Below are 16537 nucleotides of genomic sequence, written 5' to 3'. Positions count from 1 at the left end.
CACACTGCGTCTCCTTGGAGAGACGACCGCCCGTAGCGTATTTGGAGTGGATTCTCCGGTACCCGAAGCAACGCGTCACAACGAAGGCCCTGCCCGCGGGCAGTTTGGAGGCCATTCGCGGCCAGGGCCTCTTGGGAGAGGCGCTTGCTCAATTGCGACTTGGAGCCCTCGTCGCTCCTGCAGCCCAGTTAACCCCGACTGGAACTAGGACGACCTGATCTCAAGCACTTCCGAGAGGTGACTTCGTCCTCGCGGACACTAGGTGTTGCCCCTTAGATAACCTTCCTACTCGGAGCCTCTGTTTCCCTAAAGGGAAATACTCATAATTTCCTCATCATCTCAGCCAGAAGTTTTCTGCCCCTTCTTCACCACCCCCCACCCCTCGACATTTTATACATAACCTTTCGAAGGGAACCTGCCATATTCCACTTGTGTCACGTTGTATTTTTTTGTCTACTAGATTGTAAGCTTCCTGGGGGCAGGATCTAGGCCTTTTTAAATCTGTTTTTCTAGCTTCTACCAGCGAGCCTTGCCCAGAGGAGGGGTTTGCAAAGTATCTGTTCAGTGAATGAATGAATGATTTTGTAAATGTTGCTCAAGAAGAGTTAAGTAGTGCAAAAGTTCTGGGTAAGAACTTCTTTCCTTTCCTCCTTCAGTAGCTGGCTGAATGGTGTGCCAAACGTTGCGCAGACACTGGGAATGCTGTGGTCAGGAACCAAACTCATACCACCGTTCCCGCCTTTGTGGAGCCAACAGTTCAGTGGGGAAAACAGCTGTTAATGAAAGGATTCCTACACGACACTATGAATGTAAACGATGACCCAGCAGATAAGCATGATGAGGGCTTGGAAGGAGAAGTACATGCCGCTATGATAGAGGGAGTTAAAAAAGTGAATAAATTGAGCAGTCTGAAGGATCCGTGTTAAGTGTGTGTGTGGAAGGGTCGGCACGCTGAAGTACTGGCCTATAGTGAAACAAAATAGGCAGTAGTCCTGTGCCTGGAGAGAGCCCAACCTAAGATCTAAGAGAGAATAAATGTGCATCCAAGGGGCCAGGGAGGGGGATCTCCATGGCGACGGATGAAGCTGGCAGATTAAGTGGACCTCATGAGCCATTTAAAGGATTTAAACCTCTGTGGCGGCACAGGAAGGCTTTGTGGTTGGGCAGTGGGGTGGAGATTTGAAATACGATGTAAATCGAAGTACTACATCCCAATTGACTGACGTTTAGTTCTAAAGCATACCTGATCAGTGGAAAAGGTAGGATAGGGGAAGGGTGTTGTATTTTTTTTGTGTGTGTGCTTTAGTTTAAAATGAATCTTCACTTGCCCCTTTGATGTTACACATTAGAAATGATTCATGCTCAGATGAGCCACAGTTCCAAATAGACAAGCTTGCTAAGAGAGTCATTGAAACAGCTTGCTCTAAATTCAAGGTAAAAGGTTCTTACCTTGGATTATAAATTGGGAAGCATAAGAAAATGTTTGTTTTATTCACTAATGTGTGCCCAGTGCAGAGCTCATAGCTGATGCTTTAAAACATTAGGGTGAGATGGAGGTAAGTATTCTTAGCCCTTTTTGGTCCTCTTTTTTAGGACATATCTAATTTTGAAAATTAATTTCTAAATAAAGAGTTGCGTGTTTAATGCAATATTTCACCTTTGTTTGATCATTTCAAAAGTAACTCACAGTTGCAGTCTGCCCTTTAGGAAATACTGAGAATTTATTGTGGGATTTTTGTTTGTTTTGTTGTTATTCTTATTTTTATCTTCCCTAAATAATTGTTCTCTTCCTACCTTCCCTCTATGAGCTAATTTTGCTAGTGGCACATTTCTTATATTCATTTAAACTTGAAAAAAACCTCAAGCATTGTAGGGCAATGTGTTGTGCATTCTGAAAAGCTGTTACAATTTTCAATATGAGGGACAATACAGGCTGTTTAAATCATTTTATCTAAACTGTAAAAGTGTCTGCCTTATATAATTATAATTTTTAAATTGACCCTGAACTTCTCAACAGAAGGATTTGTTTACATATTATTTATACTATGCTATACAGTAATAATTTTATCATTTCCAGCAGTGCAACAGATGATATCGTACACATTCCTTTGTAATTTGTGGGCACTTCACATGGAGAGTCAAGGGGAGGGTTCGTGGGATAATTTTCAATCCCACTATTTGCCCCCAGCCCCACAGGGTAGATTCTTTCCCCACAGAATTTGAGACTGTTGTTTTACAGTGGATGTTAAAGCTGTCATACTGAAAGTAATTGGAACTGAAATTTAGTGATCACTTTTTTCCTAACTTTTTCCCCTTTATTTTTCAGTGTAAATTAGGATTTTGCTTTAAAAGAATTAGCTGTAAGGAAACTTTTGCAGTTACCAAGATAGAGAACACAACCACAAGAAGCAACTATGCCTGCAGAAGTAGGGAAAACAGATATGGAGAGGATTGGCCTCTTCAGTGAGATGGAGTATATTACTGTTGGTGATAGATATGTGTCACAATTTAATCGTAAGTATATTTGATTTTCTTTACAGCAGAACAGTGGGTATTTTCTATAAGAAATTTTGAATTTAATGTTTAAGTCACATACTTTCAGTGGTCTGTTAGAAAGCATTTAGTTCTAAAGTTGATTACTTTGTAAAATTTCAATAGAGTTAAGGGAGAACTTAATTTTATAAGAGTAGGAAACTAATTTTATTGGGCTACTCTACACCCACTTATTGTCCTCATAAGGCAATTTTATTTCTTTCTAAAGGTGAGTGGCAGTTTTCTCCCAGAATAATTTGCTTTTAGCTTTTTCTTCTTAGATGGGACACTCCACTATGCAGACAGCATTTACATTCGCATCCAAGAAGGCCAACGATTATTACTTTCCTGAAAAATGAAATGCTAAATGAATGACAGAGAGATTTTTAGAAAAGTCATAAATAATTAAAAGAGCTAAAGTAAATAAATATTTTACATCTCACTTTAATTTTTGGATATCCAATGACTTATATATAACAATAAAAAAGAAAACACTGATTTGTAAATATCTCCGAGGTACATTGTAAATAAAAGAAAAGCAAGGTATATTTGCATAGTGCATATAGTATGCTAAGCGTTAACAATGAAAAAGTATATATATGAAAATATTCACTTGAACAGGCCTAAACAATCTCTAGAAAACTAAATGTCATTGCTTGTGGAAGAGGAACTGGGTGGCTAAGTATGGAAGACTTATTGTGAAAATGTTTATACTTTTGAATTTGGAACTATTTGAATGTACTATCTTTTCAAAAAATCAGGTTAAAAAAATCAGTGACACAAATTCACATTTCTATATCCAGTTGAATTAAGGGTAGTGTACACTTCAAAAATTCTTCACATTACTGAAGGACTTCTCAAATAGAGTTCTCCTATAGCTTTCAAATTGTAAAAGAAGTTCTAAATATTTCTGAAAACAGCCTTTAAAAATTTACTGGGCTACTACTATTTCATTCTGTAAATACCACGACTTTTTAATCTGTTCTCTTATTGATGGACATTTGGGCTATTTCTTGTTTTTGATCATTATGAATAAAACTACTATGAATATTCTTGTTCATGTCTTTAGTGGACATAGGCACTCATGTGTCTTGAGTATGTACCTAGGAGGGGAACTGCTTCCATTTGAGTATGAAACACCCTTGTCTTTAGTGCACACACTCTTACTGATGTGTCACACAAACAGTGTTTCCTAGTACATAGATGGAGAAATACTGGATTAGATAACCTTTAAGTTCTCTTCCAACTTTAAAATTTAGAGTGTATAACCAGGACCTTAACCTAAATGTTCAAATGTTTTAATGATAACCTCTTAGGCTTTATTGTCAATACAGCCTTTAACCCAGAACTTTCAGCGAATGTTTTCAAACAGTAAGTTTTTATAGCTCAAAACTCATAATTGGCCCAAACCATATTTGGAAACTTTTCTGTTATTGTCCATGTCCCATTAGTTACTAGTGAGCTCAAAATTATAATATTCCTAATTTATTTTTAAAGGACCCTTTAATGAGGCTGCAAGCAAAAATAGACAGATGCTACCTGGGGGATCCAAAGAAATGTCAAATCTCCAGGCAGGTTATTTTGATCCCCATTTTGTACGGATTTTTGAAGGTGAAGGCTACGTAAATCTGAATCAAGTGAGGAGACGGCATATGATGGAAGAAGCCAAAAAAAATCTAGGCAAAGCTTTCCTCCCTAGTAGTGGAGAAAAAAAGCCGTAAGTGTTTGGGGAAAAACAAGTCTTGAATAGATTTCTTATACCTTTCTCTATCTAGCCTAAATTAAATGTTTATTTTTCTGTAGGACTTAAGTTAGATTAATTTTTAAGTATGATTTTAGGTTAGTTTGTTTTAGGTAGAGGTAGTTATATTGGATTATTTGGATTGACAGGTAATTTTGATAAAGTATATTATTAAATTAAATTTTGGATTACCTATGTGACTGTTCTATTATTAGTTTATATAATAAAAACCAAGTAAATAACAAAAATAAATTTGTTTAGAAACCTCGCAAGAGTCAGGTTGGGGAACCAAATTGCTTGAGTTATCATTTCTATGCACTTGACTATTTTTTCTGCTTTTATAGAGTATAAATAAAAAATGTGAAATCAGGAGAAACACTTTTTTGATAAAGAGAATAATTGATCAAAAATACATTATTTAAAAATCATTGTGAAGATACACTTATGTAGTGGTTTAACAATATTTTAGTTGTGACAACTGTCAATGCAAAAGTTCCTTTTTTCTTAACTTTAAATCATGAGTTTAACAAATAAGACCAGGTAGTCTATGTTATATATAGACGATGTTGCTATATAGCTGAGATTTAAAATATAATGTTCATTTACATTCAGTAACTTTGATTCTCTCAATTTAGAATTTATGATAGATGAGAACTGATTGAAGTCTAATTTTGTGCTTATTTGTTATACTTTTTGAGATTAGTAAAACTACATTCCTATAATTCAGACTTCCTTCTAATTCTAACAGGCATTCTTCTCTTCTCAGCCAAAATTATTATCCTTATTCAGTGTGAGGGTTTTCTTTTCTTCTTTCATTATAGTTTAATATTTTTCTACTTTTTCATACTTTGGGTAGAGTTGAATTATTTATTTTTATTATTATTAATGTTTCTTGGACTTTTTTCTTAGATATAAATTTAAAAATGTGGATTTTTTTGACACTACTTTATTTCTTTTTCATGTATTATATGTATTTTACCCTTTAAATAACTTCTTCCTATTTTTCAGACTTCCCCCTCCCGCCAGCTCCTCCCCAACCTTGGCCTGTGATGAACTTTGACCCATGCGGTAGTAATTGGGAATTGCTGCCTTGATACATTGGTTTATAATATGCATATGTTCATATGGCAGCCATGAAATAATAACAGTTTTAATTAGACAAGCTTTACTTTCTTTTAAAAACTCAGATATGTGAAAAACACCTGTAATTTAGTGGAATACAGAAAATGTTTCCAAAAAGAGAGATTGGTGATATAAATAAGAAGCCTTCCTATAGGAAGGCTATAACACCAAGTTATGGAACCATAGGCATTTAATAAATGCCAAATGTAATGACATTTACTGCTTGCATTAAATCACATTCTAGTTAAATTATGCCTGTGCACAGTTGTCCTTTTCTCTGCACTATCATTGCTTTATTTTCTTACTGTATTTTGGAATTTTATGACATGTTCATAAATAGGGATTAATAAAAGTGAATATCCTCTCCTACCATTACTAGGCTGGAGATAATAAGTAATTGATGTTGATGTGTTTCTAGTTTTTGAAAATTTTAACTCATGTATAAACAGTGTCAAGTTTTGATAGTATGGTGTCATTTGCTTTGTAGACCATTTTTTTATTATTAAAACTTATTTACTTCAGTGATAACTTAGAAATTAAAAAACTATGCCTGTTACTAATGTTAGTTATCTTTTTTATCATGAAAATTTTAAAGAAAACATTTGTTAAAACAAAGTACTGGATAGTAAATAGTTTATTGATTACATACACAATGTGTGCCCAGAAAATTTAACATTAAAGTTCAAAAAAAGAAAATATTTGGTGAATTTTTTTCTACAGTAAAGTAATAAGGTATATACCAAAAAAAAGAAATCGAACACCCATATTCTATGAGATTCATTTTCCCATCAGCAGTGGAAGCAATAGTTTAAAATATGTTTTGAATGTGTAGTTTCTAGTGAGCAGATGGTCAGAAGAAATTAACGATTTATTACCATAAAGTGCCTAGAAATTCATCTAAAAACACAAGTCTGTTTATTGTTACAGTTAACTGAATTAATGGGAACTTTTCTAACTTCCTAAAGATTATGAAGTCCTGTTTGTGTAGAACATTTAAAATAAGCGTAAGAGGCTGGTGGACCTGCTCCAGCAGGTGGTGCTGCACCAGCAGAGGTCCTGTCCCTTCATTGCTGCTGCCTCCACTGAGAAGAAAGTGGAAGCAAAGAAAGAATCTGAGGAGTCCAGTGATAACATGGGCTTTGGTCTTTTTGACTAAATCTCTTTTATAACTTGTTCTATAAGAAGTTGAACTCTAAAAAAAAAAAAAACCAAATAAAATAAGCATAAAAGTATTAAAAATATATGAGGAAAATAAAATTGGATTAAAAACTAATAAAAATTTTTTTCTTATCAAAGTCGAACAAGTCAATTCTGTTGCATATATTTTCTCCTTTTTTCATCTTTTTAAAAATTGTTGTAAAATACATATAACATGAAATTTGCCATTTCAACCTTCTCCTTTTAAAAAACTTAAAAAATATTGTATTTAAGATGTGGATTAGGAAGCTACCATGGAACAATAGGTGGTCCAGTCCCATTCTTCAGTGCTCAGTCAAAACCTAGAGAAAAGTATCAGCCACCTGGAAAGAATTTATATACAAACCCAGGAAAGAAAGGAACTGGATATGGGTAAGATTTTGAATATTTATTGTTTTGAATTTTAAAAATTAAATTAAAAATTTCTAAACCCTGAAGTCACCACTACTTGTTTTCCTTCCTTAGCTATGCAAATATTACCATAGGTAAACAGTTTTCACACTCTGCCGATCTCTATGATGCATCAAAAGTAAATTATAAGGTAACATAATCTATTTTGAATTTTTCAAACTTTCTCTTATTTGGTTAACCCTGAGAATTCACTTACTCTCTAATTTTGTTTTATTCTATTTGTATCACTGGGGCAATGGCAGACTGGTGTTTATGGTTGTGATCATTTTACCTTAGATTTCCACATCTTGCTGTAGATCCTCTTAGCTCCTTCCAGGATGACTTTTATTCTCTGCTTGGTTTACCACACCTGTCTTACATCTCTCTAAACTTGCTGTGAGACTTCTATTAACTTGGCCTGATCAACTATGCTCTATTTTAAGAGTTATATCCCAACTCTCAGTGATATTTCCACCACACTCTAATATTTTGTGCCTAAGAAGGCAATGGAATACTTTGGGGCTGATCAAGAAGCCATTATGGTGAGCCAATGCAATGGAGGAGTTGTAGGGTGATGGCAAAAAGTAGAGGTCAGAGAATGGATGAATTCTTACGGGAGAGAGAGTGAAAGGAAGGGAGAAAACTGCTTACTTCATTAAATGGCAGAAATAAAAACTAAAATGTAATGGCATATGCCTCTTACACTCACTATATACTATATTTGATTTATAATGAAACTGTGGGGAATGTCTACATATGAGTAAGTAGAGGAAATTTATAAGTTTTAGAATAATATCAATATAATGTAACAGTATCAGCATAACTTAAAGACAACCAATAGTAATGAGAAGTCAAGTTAGTTTGGACTTTAAGCAACAGAAATTAAATGGCAATCACTTTATTCGTTTTTGTTTTTATAAAGATATAAGCTTCAAAAAAAATAAATAAATATTTTGCTGTGCTTTTATTATTATTTTTTATTTTTTTATATTTATTTACTTATTTATTTATTTATCTTAATACAAAGTATAAATGGGGAAATCAGGGGTTCTCCAGCATTCCTGTGAGCCAGGAGGCCTGTGCTGATTTTAAATGGCAGTGGGAATGTAAGATAGAACAGTGGCCAATTTTGAAAATGGGCATGTCCAAACCCAGGAAAAGTTTTCTGTTAAATTGGGCAGAAACCTTGGTCATTTGAAAATAAGCAGCTCTGTTTCTAAATATGAATTATACAGTTTATATATAATTGTATATAAACTACTTTTCATCTGTAGGAATAATAAAGCATACATATTACATAACTACATACAATGTAATTTTACCAGTGGCTCAGTAATTAATATTTCATCCTAATCTTTATGGGTATAAAATACTTTTTTTCTCTTTACACTACAGCTCTTTTATTCTCATTTTCAGAACTTATTATACATGAGTCAGAAATTTTATGTTCCTGGATTTCCTAAAATTAATTCTAAAACTAATTTGAAAAATGTTTCTTGCTTTTCCTTTTAGTATTTTCAAAAGGTTACTCCACTGTCTTCTTGCTTGAATTGTTTCTGATGAGAAGTCTGGTATAATACTAAAATTTTTGTTCTTCTATAATGTGTCATTTTCTCTGGCTACTTCAAAGGTTTTCTTTTTATCACTCATTTGATTATCATGTGCCTTTGGGTTGTTTTCTTTCATGCTTCTTGTGCTTGGGGTTTATTGAGCTTCTTGGATCTTTGGGGTTATGGTTTTATCAAATTTGGACTATTTCAAGCCATTATTTCTTGAGATTTTTAAAAAATCCCTCCATCCTTCTCGTCTCCTTCAGAGATCCCAATTGCATGTGTATTAGGTCTCCTGTAATTGTCCCACAACTTGCTGATTCCCTATTCACTTTTTGAAAATTCTTTTTTTTTTTCTCTGTATGTCACTTGGGATAGTTTCTACTATTGCTGTGTCTTCCAGTCTTCCAGGTCACTAAACTATTCTTCTTTAATATCCAATCTGCCGTTAATGCCATGCAGTGTATTTTTTTTTTCTTTTTTGTCGAAGCTGGATCTCACTCTGTCTCCCAGGCTGGTGTGCGGTGGTGTCATCATAGCTCACTGCATCCTCAAACTCTTGGACTCAATCAATCTTCCTGCTTCAGCCTCCCAAGTAGCTGGGACTACAGGCATGCACTACCATGCCTGACTAATTTTTAAATTTTTTGTAGAGACGGGAGTCTTACTCTGTTGCTCAGGCTGGTCTTGAACTCCTGGCCTCAAGCAATCCTCCTGCCTTAGCCTTCCAAAGTGCTAGGATTACACGCATGAGCTACCATGCCTAGCCCCATCCAGTGTATTTTTAATCTGACATGTTGTGGTTTTGCTTTCTAGAAGTTTAATTTGAATATTTTTGATATCTTACATGTCTATACTTAATTTTTTGAGCATATGAAATATAGTTATACTATTTTAATGCCCTTCTCTGCTAATGCTAACATCTATATCAGTTCTTGGTTGATTTTGAATAATTGAATTTTCTTATTAGTATGGAGGTCATATTTTCCTACCTTGAATTACTGGTAATTTTTTATTGGATATCAGGTACTGGGAATTTTGTTGAGTGCTGTATATTTTTATATTCTTAAATATTCTTGGGCTTTGTTCTGGAATGTGTTAAATTACTTAGAAATGGTTTGCTCTTTTCAGATCTTGCATTTAAGATTTGTTAGATGTGACAGGAGCAGTGCTAATTAGGGCTAATTATTACCCACCACTGAGGTAAGACCTTTCTGGATACTCTGCCCCATGCCCTATGAATCATTGAGTTTTCTAGCATAGCTGATGGGAAGCAGCACTATTCCTAGTTCTGTTTGAGAGCCAGACGCTGTTCCTTTTACTTCTTTCAGGTAGTTCTTTTCTTGGCTTTGAGTAGTTTTCTCACACATGTGCTATCAGTACCCAACTAAATATTCTAGGGCAAGTGTTGCTAAAACAAATACAATGTTCTTCTGGTAAAAGGTGACCGTGCTCTGGTAAAAAGTGATCCTTCAAACATTGCCTTATAATAACATGCATGAGAATCACGTGGGGTGACTGTTAAACGTGCAGATTAGTGAGCTATATAGCAGACCGCTGCAATCAGAAATCTTTGAGGGAAGAGCTTGGTAATTTGTAATTTAAGTAAATTATCAAGTGAGTCCCATGAAAACTAAATTTTGAGGAACACTTCCCAAAAGGATAAATAGAATAAATTTTAGGTACCACTGTTGTGATGTAGAAGAGAGGAGAGCAGTTTGCCAAGAATGGCCGAAAGTCCTATAAGGCTGCAGAAAGGAAGACGACAAGCCAAAGCAGGAGAAAAATCTGAGAACAGTGAAGAATTCTGAAAGTGCTATAGCAGGGTTCCTAGTAGTAAAAATTACTCTTCTCTCAAATAACTGTCTATTTTAGATTTCACTTATCAAGTGTTTTCAGTTGTTGAATGATGAAATACCAGATTTTATATTTGTAAAAATTGAAAAAATGTATCAATATTTGCTTTATAGTTGTTTTTTTAAATCTATATTTAATAACATGAAATTTTTGCTACTTTATTAAGAGCTAGCAATTTTTATACTTAGTATTGTCCCATAATTTATGCTATGTAATTTCAAACTCTTTAATTTACAGAAAGAGAATGAAGAACATCAAAATTTAGTTAAAGGATCACCTTTCAAGTTAAATCTTTATCCAAGGAAATATTTTGACATGAATCCTTATTTTTCTGAGAAACCTTTACCACCAATTAAAAAAGAAGAGAAGAAAAAATTAATTCCAAGCCCTTTTAAACCCTCTTCTCCTGGTAAAAAGGTAAGTTAGAAATTTTAGAGTGGAAAACATTAAGCATTATAAAGAAATACTGCCTCTTGCTGTCAAATGATTTTATTACCCATATAAATAATAAACATTTGCTTTTATGGATGCCAAGAATCACGAAGTCCATTTTTACAAAATTATGTAAAATCCCCAAGCATGGCTCGTGTAGGAAATAATGAAGCTCTTGTAATGAAGTAATTATTTTTTTCAGATGTATTTGAATTTACAAGGAATTTTTGATATATTAATACCTCTCTAGGTTCTGGGCCTAGTTTTTCTTAAAACCATAAAAAGCCAAACCATCTTTTAGTTTTTGAAATGGTGATTAAAATTAACTGTCTCCCTATTGCAGAAGTTTACAACAAGTGAGAATAAAAATAAAATGCTCTAACAGTTTATAAACCTTAGTTTATACTTTTGGCTTGTGTTTTTTTTTTTTTTTATTTCTGTGAATTACCTGTGCATCTTTATGGACTTTGTATTAGGATATTTGTGTTTCTCATATTGACTTGTAAGATCATTTCATGTATTAAGGATACTGTTCTTTTGTCATTTGTGTTGAAAATAATTTTTCTAGTCTGTTGGGTCTTTGACATTAGTTATATTTTGTGCTGTTCAGGAATTTAGCAATTTGATGTAGTCAAATTTATCAATCCTTTGTGGTAAGGTTTATGTCATTTTCAGAATGGCTTTCTTTTCCACCAATATTAGAATAATGTACCTTCTTGATTTCTTCTATTAGTCTTATCTTTATGCATTTAAATACTGAATTGCATCTTGATGTAAAGAATAAGGCAAGGAGCCAGCTTTTATCTTTTTCAAAATCCAGTTTTGGGGGCATGAAGATACTTTGGGTGATAATGGAAGTGTTCTGTGTCTTGATTGTGGTGATGGTTTCAAGGGTGTATACATCTGTTAAAACTCATAAATTGTACACTTTACATGGGTATAGTTTATTGTATATGAATTAGATTTCAGGAAATCTGATTTTTAAAAAGGCAAGTTGTTTCTAATCTCACTGATGGAATAATTCATTTTTAATACCACTGCTTTGAAATCATCTTTATCAAATCAAAATTCTCATTTTAATAGACTATAAGAGAAGTATAAAGTAAATCACATTTTCCTCTCACTTCTATTTCTAGATGTTATTGCTAATTTTTTAAAAAATATCTTCCCCATCATTAACTGGCATTTAGTAAACCCATGTTGTGCCAGGCTCCTTGTTCCCTGTTCCCTATCAAAATATATCTGACCTAGATCTCATTCCCTCAGTAATAGGCTCACTCCCCTAAGTGATAGCCTAATCTGGTAAACTCTCATTAAAATATCACTGCTTGGCAATAGTTTAGAATATTACCTTACTACAAACATTTTCATTTTTATAGAGAAATTTTGAAATTAGTGTTTTGACCCTATAGAATTGGTGGTAGAGAGAACCTTTGCTGGTATTTGAATTAAGCAGTATAGGCAACTTTCTTTAAATGTAAAACTGACTCTATAGACTACAAAAATATGCATGAACTTCTTCACAACCTAATTTTGTGGAAGCATTTTACAAAACTACATTAAATTTTCTCATTTTTATTTGTAGCCTGGTGGAATGAAGGCAGGAACATTTGACCCTTACCCAGCACATTCTGCTGACCCTTATGTGGTTAAGTTGTCAAAGATTTCCAGCAAAGATGATAAGATTTTCCGTCCACCAAGTGGACCAAAAAGCAGACCAACCGAAAGTATAATGACTTTGAATGTCATAAGGTAGGAATATCTTACGTTTAGCCTATAAACAAATGAAAAAATTGTTTTCAAATTTTTGGCTTCAAAATTATATCTTTTATTTGTACATACTTTTAAAAATAACAAATTTGGGCAACTTTAGAAATCTCAGCTCTTTCCATGTACAGGTACCTATCTTCTCTCACAGAAGTTCTTTTTCATCTTCCAAAATTCTCAATTGAAAAGGCTTAATGTATCTGTACCCAACTATTCTGCCCATAATTTTTAAAGTTAATCTATTAGTACCTTATTATGAGTCATTTGAGACTACTTAGATATTAATGTTTGTAGTTCAGTTAGCAGTACATATTAATATTGGCTATTTCTCAAAGGGAGTTTCTCAGTGATTGTGAGGAATCCTAATGATGCTTGAGAGTTCTGTCCTTAACTTTGAAATAATTTTCTGTGAAAACAGGAAATATTCTGGTTAGTTAAAAATAATAACATCACTTATAATGCTTTGAGAAAAAGTATGTGTATGTTACCCAAGTATCTTAAAACTTCAACTTTACCCAGGTTTCGAACACTATCGAAACTGAAAAAGTTCTTTGGAGTTTAGAATACAAATTAGAAAAAAACAATCAGTCATTCTGTGTGTGTGTGTGTGTGTGTGTGTGTGCGCGCGCGCAGGATCATGAAGAAGTGGAAGAATCTATTTGATTACCTTTCTATGCATTGAAAATATTTTAATGCCATTTAAACAAACCTGCATATTTCTAAGTGCGATGTACTCATACAATGAATTAAGTAAAGGACACCAAATTTACATTCTTTTCTTTTATAAAAACAGTAGTACATCTTTAACATTTGGAGCCTGATTATAATAACAACATTATTATTATGTCATGAAAATAAGACTGCCTTTCTTTGCAAAAGTGTATTTCTAACTCACTACTAACTTTAGAACAATGTATTTGCCAGCAGAACTAACCAGCTAAAGACAAATTATTTAAATTTTTTATGAATAAATTTAAAAGTACTAGTGCCATTTGTTATCTTTTACCTAATCAGAAATATAATTTTAAACACATGACTTCTTTTGAGGAAGAAGGCTTCATAAAAAGTTGATACTATCTTAAAATTTTGACAATTTGGAGCAGTCTAACTTACATGATGGTGATACTCATTATTCTTGTTACTCATGAGACTGTTGAGAAGATTCAGTGGTCCCCTGATACCTAACAATGGCTTTTTTACATTTTATTCTCTCAGCATCTATCCAGAATTTCAATATGTATCAACTTTTCTGACTAAAGTATTTTAATCCATTCAGTCAGTCTTTGAGCATCTTAACCTTTACATCATTCAGGGATTTATCTAGCACTAAATTTTGTGCTGAGAGTTTTCAAGATTAGAAAAATGATTTTAAATAGGGAAAACTTAAAAATTTTATATAGTTTGTTACTTCAGATAAGAATATTTACAAAATGCGTGTAAGCCCTCTTTTTTATGATATGGTTACTGTATTTCATATACTTTAAGATGTGTTTTTTTCTAAAAAAAATTGAAATTATATTTTTTCTGGTCTCACAGAGGCATTAGCTGAAACACCATCTAGTTTCAAACATTTGATACACAGAACTGAAGGCCCTTTGTAATGTGGCTGTAACCTACTTTCATGTTCTTTCTCATTATTTTCATATATCCTTTTCTTCAGCCTCATGAAATATAGTATTTTTTTACCCCCCTGCTATGTTGCTAATGTTTATTTCTTCTACCTTATACCTGCTTTCTATCATCTCTTCTATAACATCTACTAATATGCTCAGATGGAGCTTCTACTAAATTTTTCTCTATATAACCTATGTCTTTTATGTGTGATAGTCATTTTGTGCATGTTATACCTTGTGTTATAGTTATTTCATACATGTAACTGTGTTTGATTTTTATATTTTTCAAAACACCTCAATTTTCCCCAAGTGGCAAGTGTGTGTTATATAAAGTTATTTCTTGAGCACTTGTATGTGTCAATAGCATTAGCTACAGAATGCTGTGTATATTTCCTTTGCCTCTAATACTATGTATGACATCTGTATTAAATCATGTGTGCATCTTATTAGGAGTATTGGAACCAACCCCCATAAATTCAATTTCATTAATGTATGAATGTATATGTGTTAATAGTATCACTGCAACTAACTGGAAGCATAGTACATTCAAATTTTATGTGAAATAAAATAACCACTCCCCCCAAATCCAATACAAAATACTTTGACAAAAGGCCTAAATAGCTATGACACCATCAAATTGTAAATAGAAGTTAAACTATGCAATAATACAAAATCACTGACTTATGAGGTGCTATTACAAGTGTGGTAATGTAGGTGAAATGAATAGTCCTTATTAGATGCAATAATTGGCTAATTCAAGCCTTCTGAGCCTACCATGTGTTGCTGATACTTTATATGGGTTTGAATGAACAAATTTTAGGAATATAATAAATGATGGCTTAACCCACAGGGGTTTTAATAAGCTAATATAGATGATGATGATGATGATATAACTGATTTTTGCATATTTTATCTATTCTTCATAGCACTTTGGCGACAATTTTGTGGAATAAGTAAAGAAATTGATTTTGACCTAGCAAAATTCAAATTTTCTAAGAGAATCAATAAAAAATGATTATCACTGAGTTTTCTTTTTATGGCCAAATGATCCTATAGGGTATTGGACTTAGAGACAGGAAGACAGGGAGCTTTTCTTCTATGTCCTTTGACTTTTAACCTTTGGCAAGCCACCTATCAGTATTCTGACCAACTTTACCTAATAGACAGTAAAATTAGAATTTTCCTCACCACATCCATCCTTAGATAGATGGAATTTTATGTATTTGGGGGGTGGTATTTCAGGTTTTCTCTGTGCTCTTTTCTATCCAGAGAACAAACCTGATAAAGTTCTGTGATGCCATGGGATGTATGTTTGAAGCAGGGAAAAAGAAAAGAGTAATTGGTTGCCCTTTTAGTAATCTTGAATTTATTGAAATTTCCTTCTTTTTTTGTTATCACAAACATTATCCTAAATCAAGTTTTCATTTCTTTTACTCTAATTTTAAAACTAATAAACCTTTAGACAGTAGTAGTTACAGTTGATTCCATAATTGTTTTCCTTCTTGAATTAAGTTTTCTAAGTATATCTGACTTTAATAAAGAGAAATTTTTTAAGTTTGTGAGAAAATTTTGGTTTTGGATTATATTACTTTAAAATTTTTTAAGGCAAAAAATTTTTATAAGAATATAGATATATTCCTATACCTATAAAATTAAATGTGCATCTATTTTCCAATTTTAGGGCACTAAATATGAAGAACTACAAGACTGCCTCAGTACAGTCCTATTAGCAACTGGGAGATAAGTAGCTAATTAGATCCTGACTACCAGCAATTCATTATCAAGAGCTAATTATTTGAAAAAATATAAGATATTGTGGGCCAGATAGCTCAAGCATTTAAAAGAAATTTAAACCTGACTCTTCCTTATTGTATTACTACTACTTAATCAATAAATAGTATTTGCTAATAATTTAACATGTGATTGCTAATCTGTGTTTTTAGATCTGTATTTCTGAGCAGAATATAATTTTTAGAGATTTTATGAAATCCTGCAGTATATCATTTGAAAGCTTTTACTCCTAATGTTAAAAAATTGCAGGATTGGAGGGTAGGACTGTGGAGGTGGGGGCTGGAGGGGTAGGAAGTATACAGTAAATTCTTAACTTGCTCTTTCTTCTTAGAGGTGTTGAAAATGGGATTGACTGCTATCCAACTGTCATGGCCTATTTAGCATTCTTAACATCAAGGATAAATATTAGATGTATTTATATTGCATAGGTTCATATATATACACATTATATAGTGAGGCAAATGCTTCAGTTTATGTGGTGTCAGGCCTCCTACGTATGGCTTATATAAAACATCAGATTATTTAGCCAATGGCAGAATGTGTTG

The 16537-nt window shown here is 33.1% G+C and overlaps 1 protein-coding gene across 2 annotated transcripts; it reads left to right on the top strand.

Moving 5' to 3' along the window:
* Positions 1 to 2: 2 nt before the first annotated feature.
* C5H4orf47 (chromosome 5 C4orf47 homolog) lies at positions 3 to 16117 on the top strand. Of its 2 annotated transcripts, none has more exons than XM_045552384.1 (8): positions 3 to 237; positions 2327 to 2514; positions 4030 to 4249; positions 6827 to 6964; positions 7058 to 7133; positions 10627 to 10806; positions 12407 to 12573; positions 15883 to 16117. In XM_045552384.1, exons 2-8 carry the CDS (start codon positions 2415 to 2417, stop codon positions 15929 to 15931), a joined length of 930 nt encoding a protein of 309 aa, XP_045408340.1. In that variant the 5' UTR covers positions 3 to 237; positions 2327 to 2414; the 3' UTR covers positions 15932 to 16117. The 2 variants fall into 2 exon arrangements, with proteins under 2 accessions (XP_045408340.1, XP_045408341.1); XM_045552385.1 differs by having other exon boundaries at positions 3 to 262.
* Positions 16118 to 16537: the final 420 nt, after the last annotated feature.

The sequence above is a fragment of the Lemur catta genome, chromosome 5, assembly GCF_020740605.2.
Source record: "Lemur catta isolate mLemCat1 chromosome 5, mLemCat1.pri, whole genome shotgun sequence".
Lineage (NCBI taxonomy): Eukaryota > Metazoa > Chordata > Mammalia > Primates > Lemuridae > Lemur > Lemur catta.
Note: the sequence above shows the minus strand (reverse complement) of the source record. Positions and strands in the feature narration are given on the sequence as shown.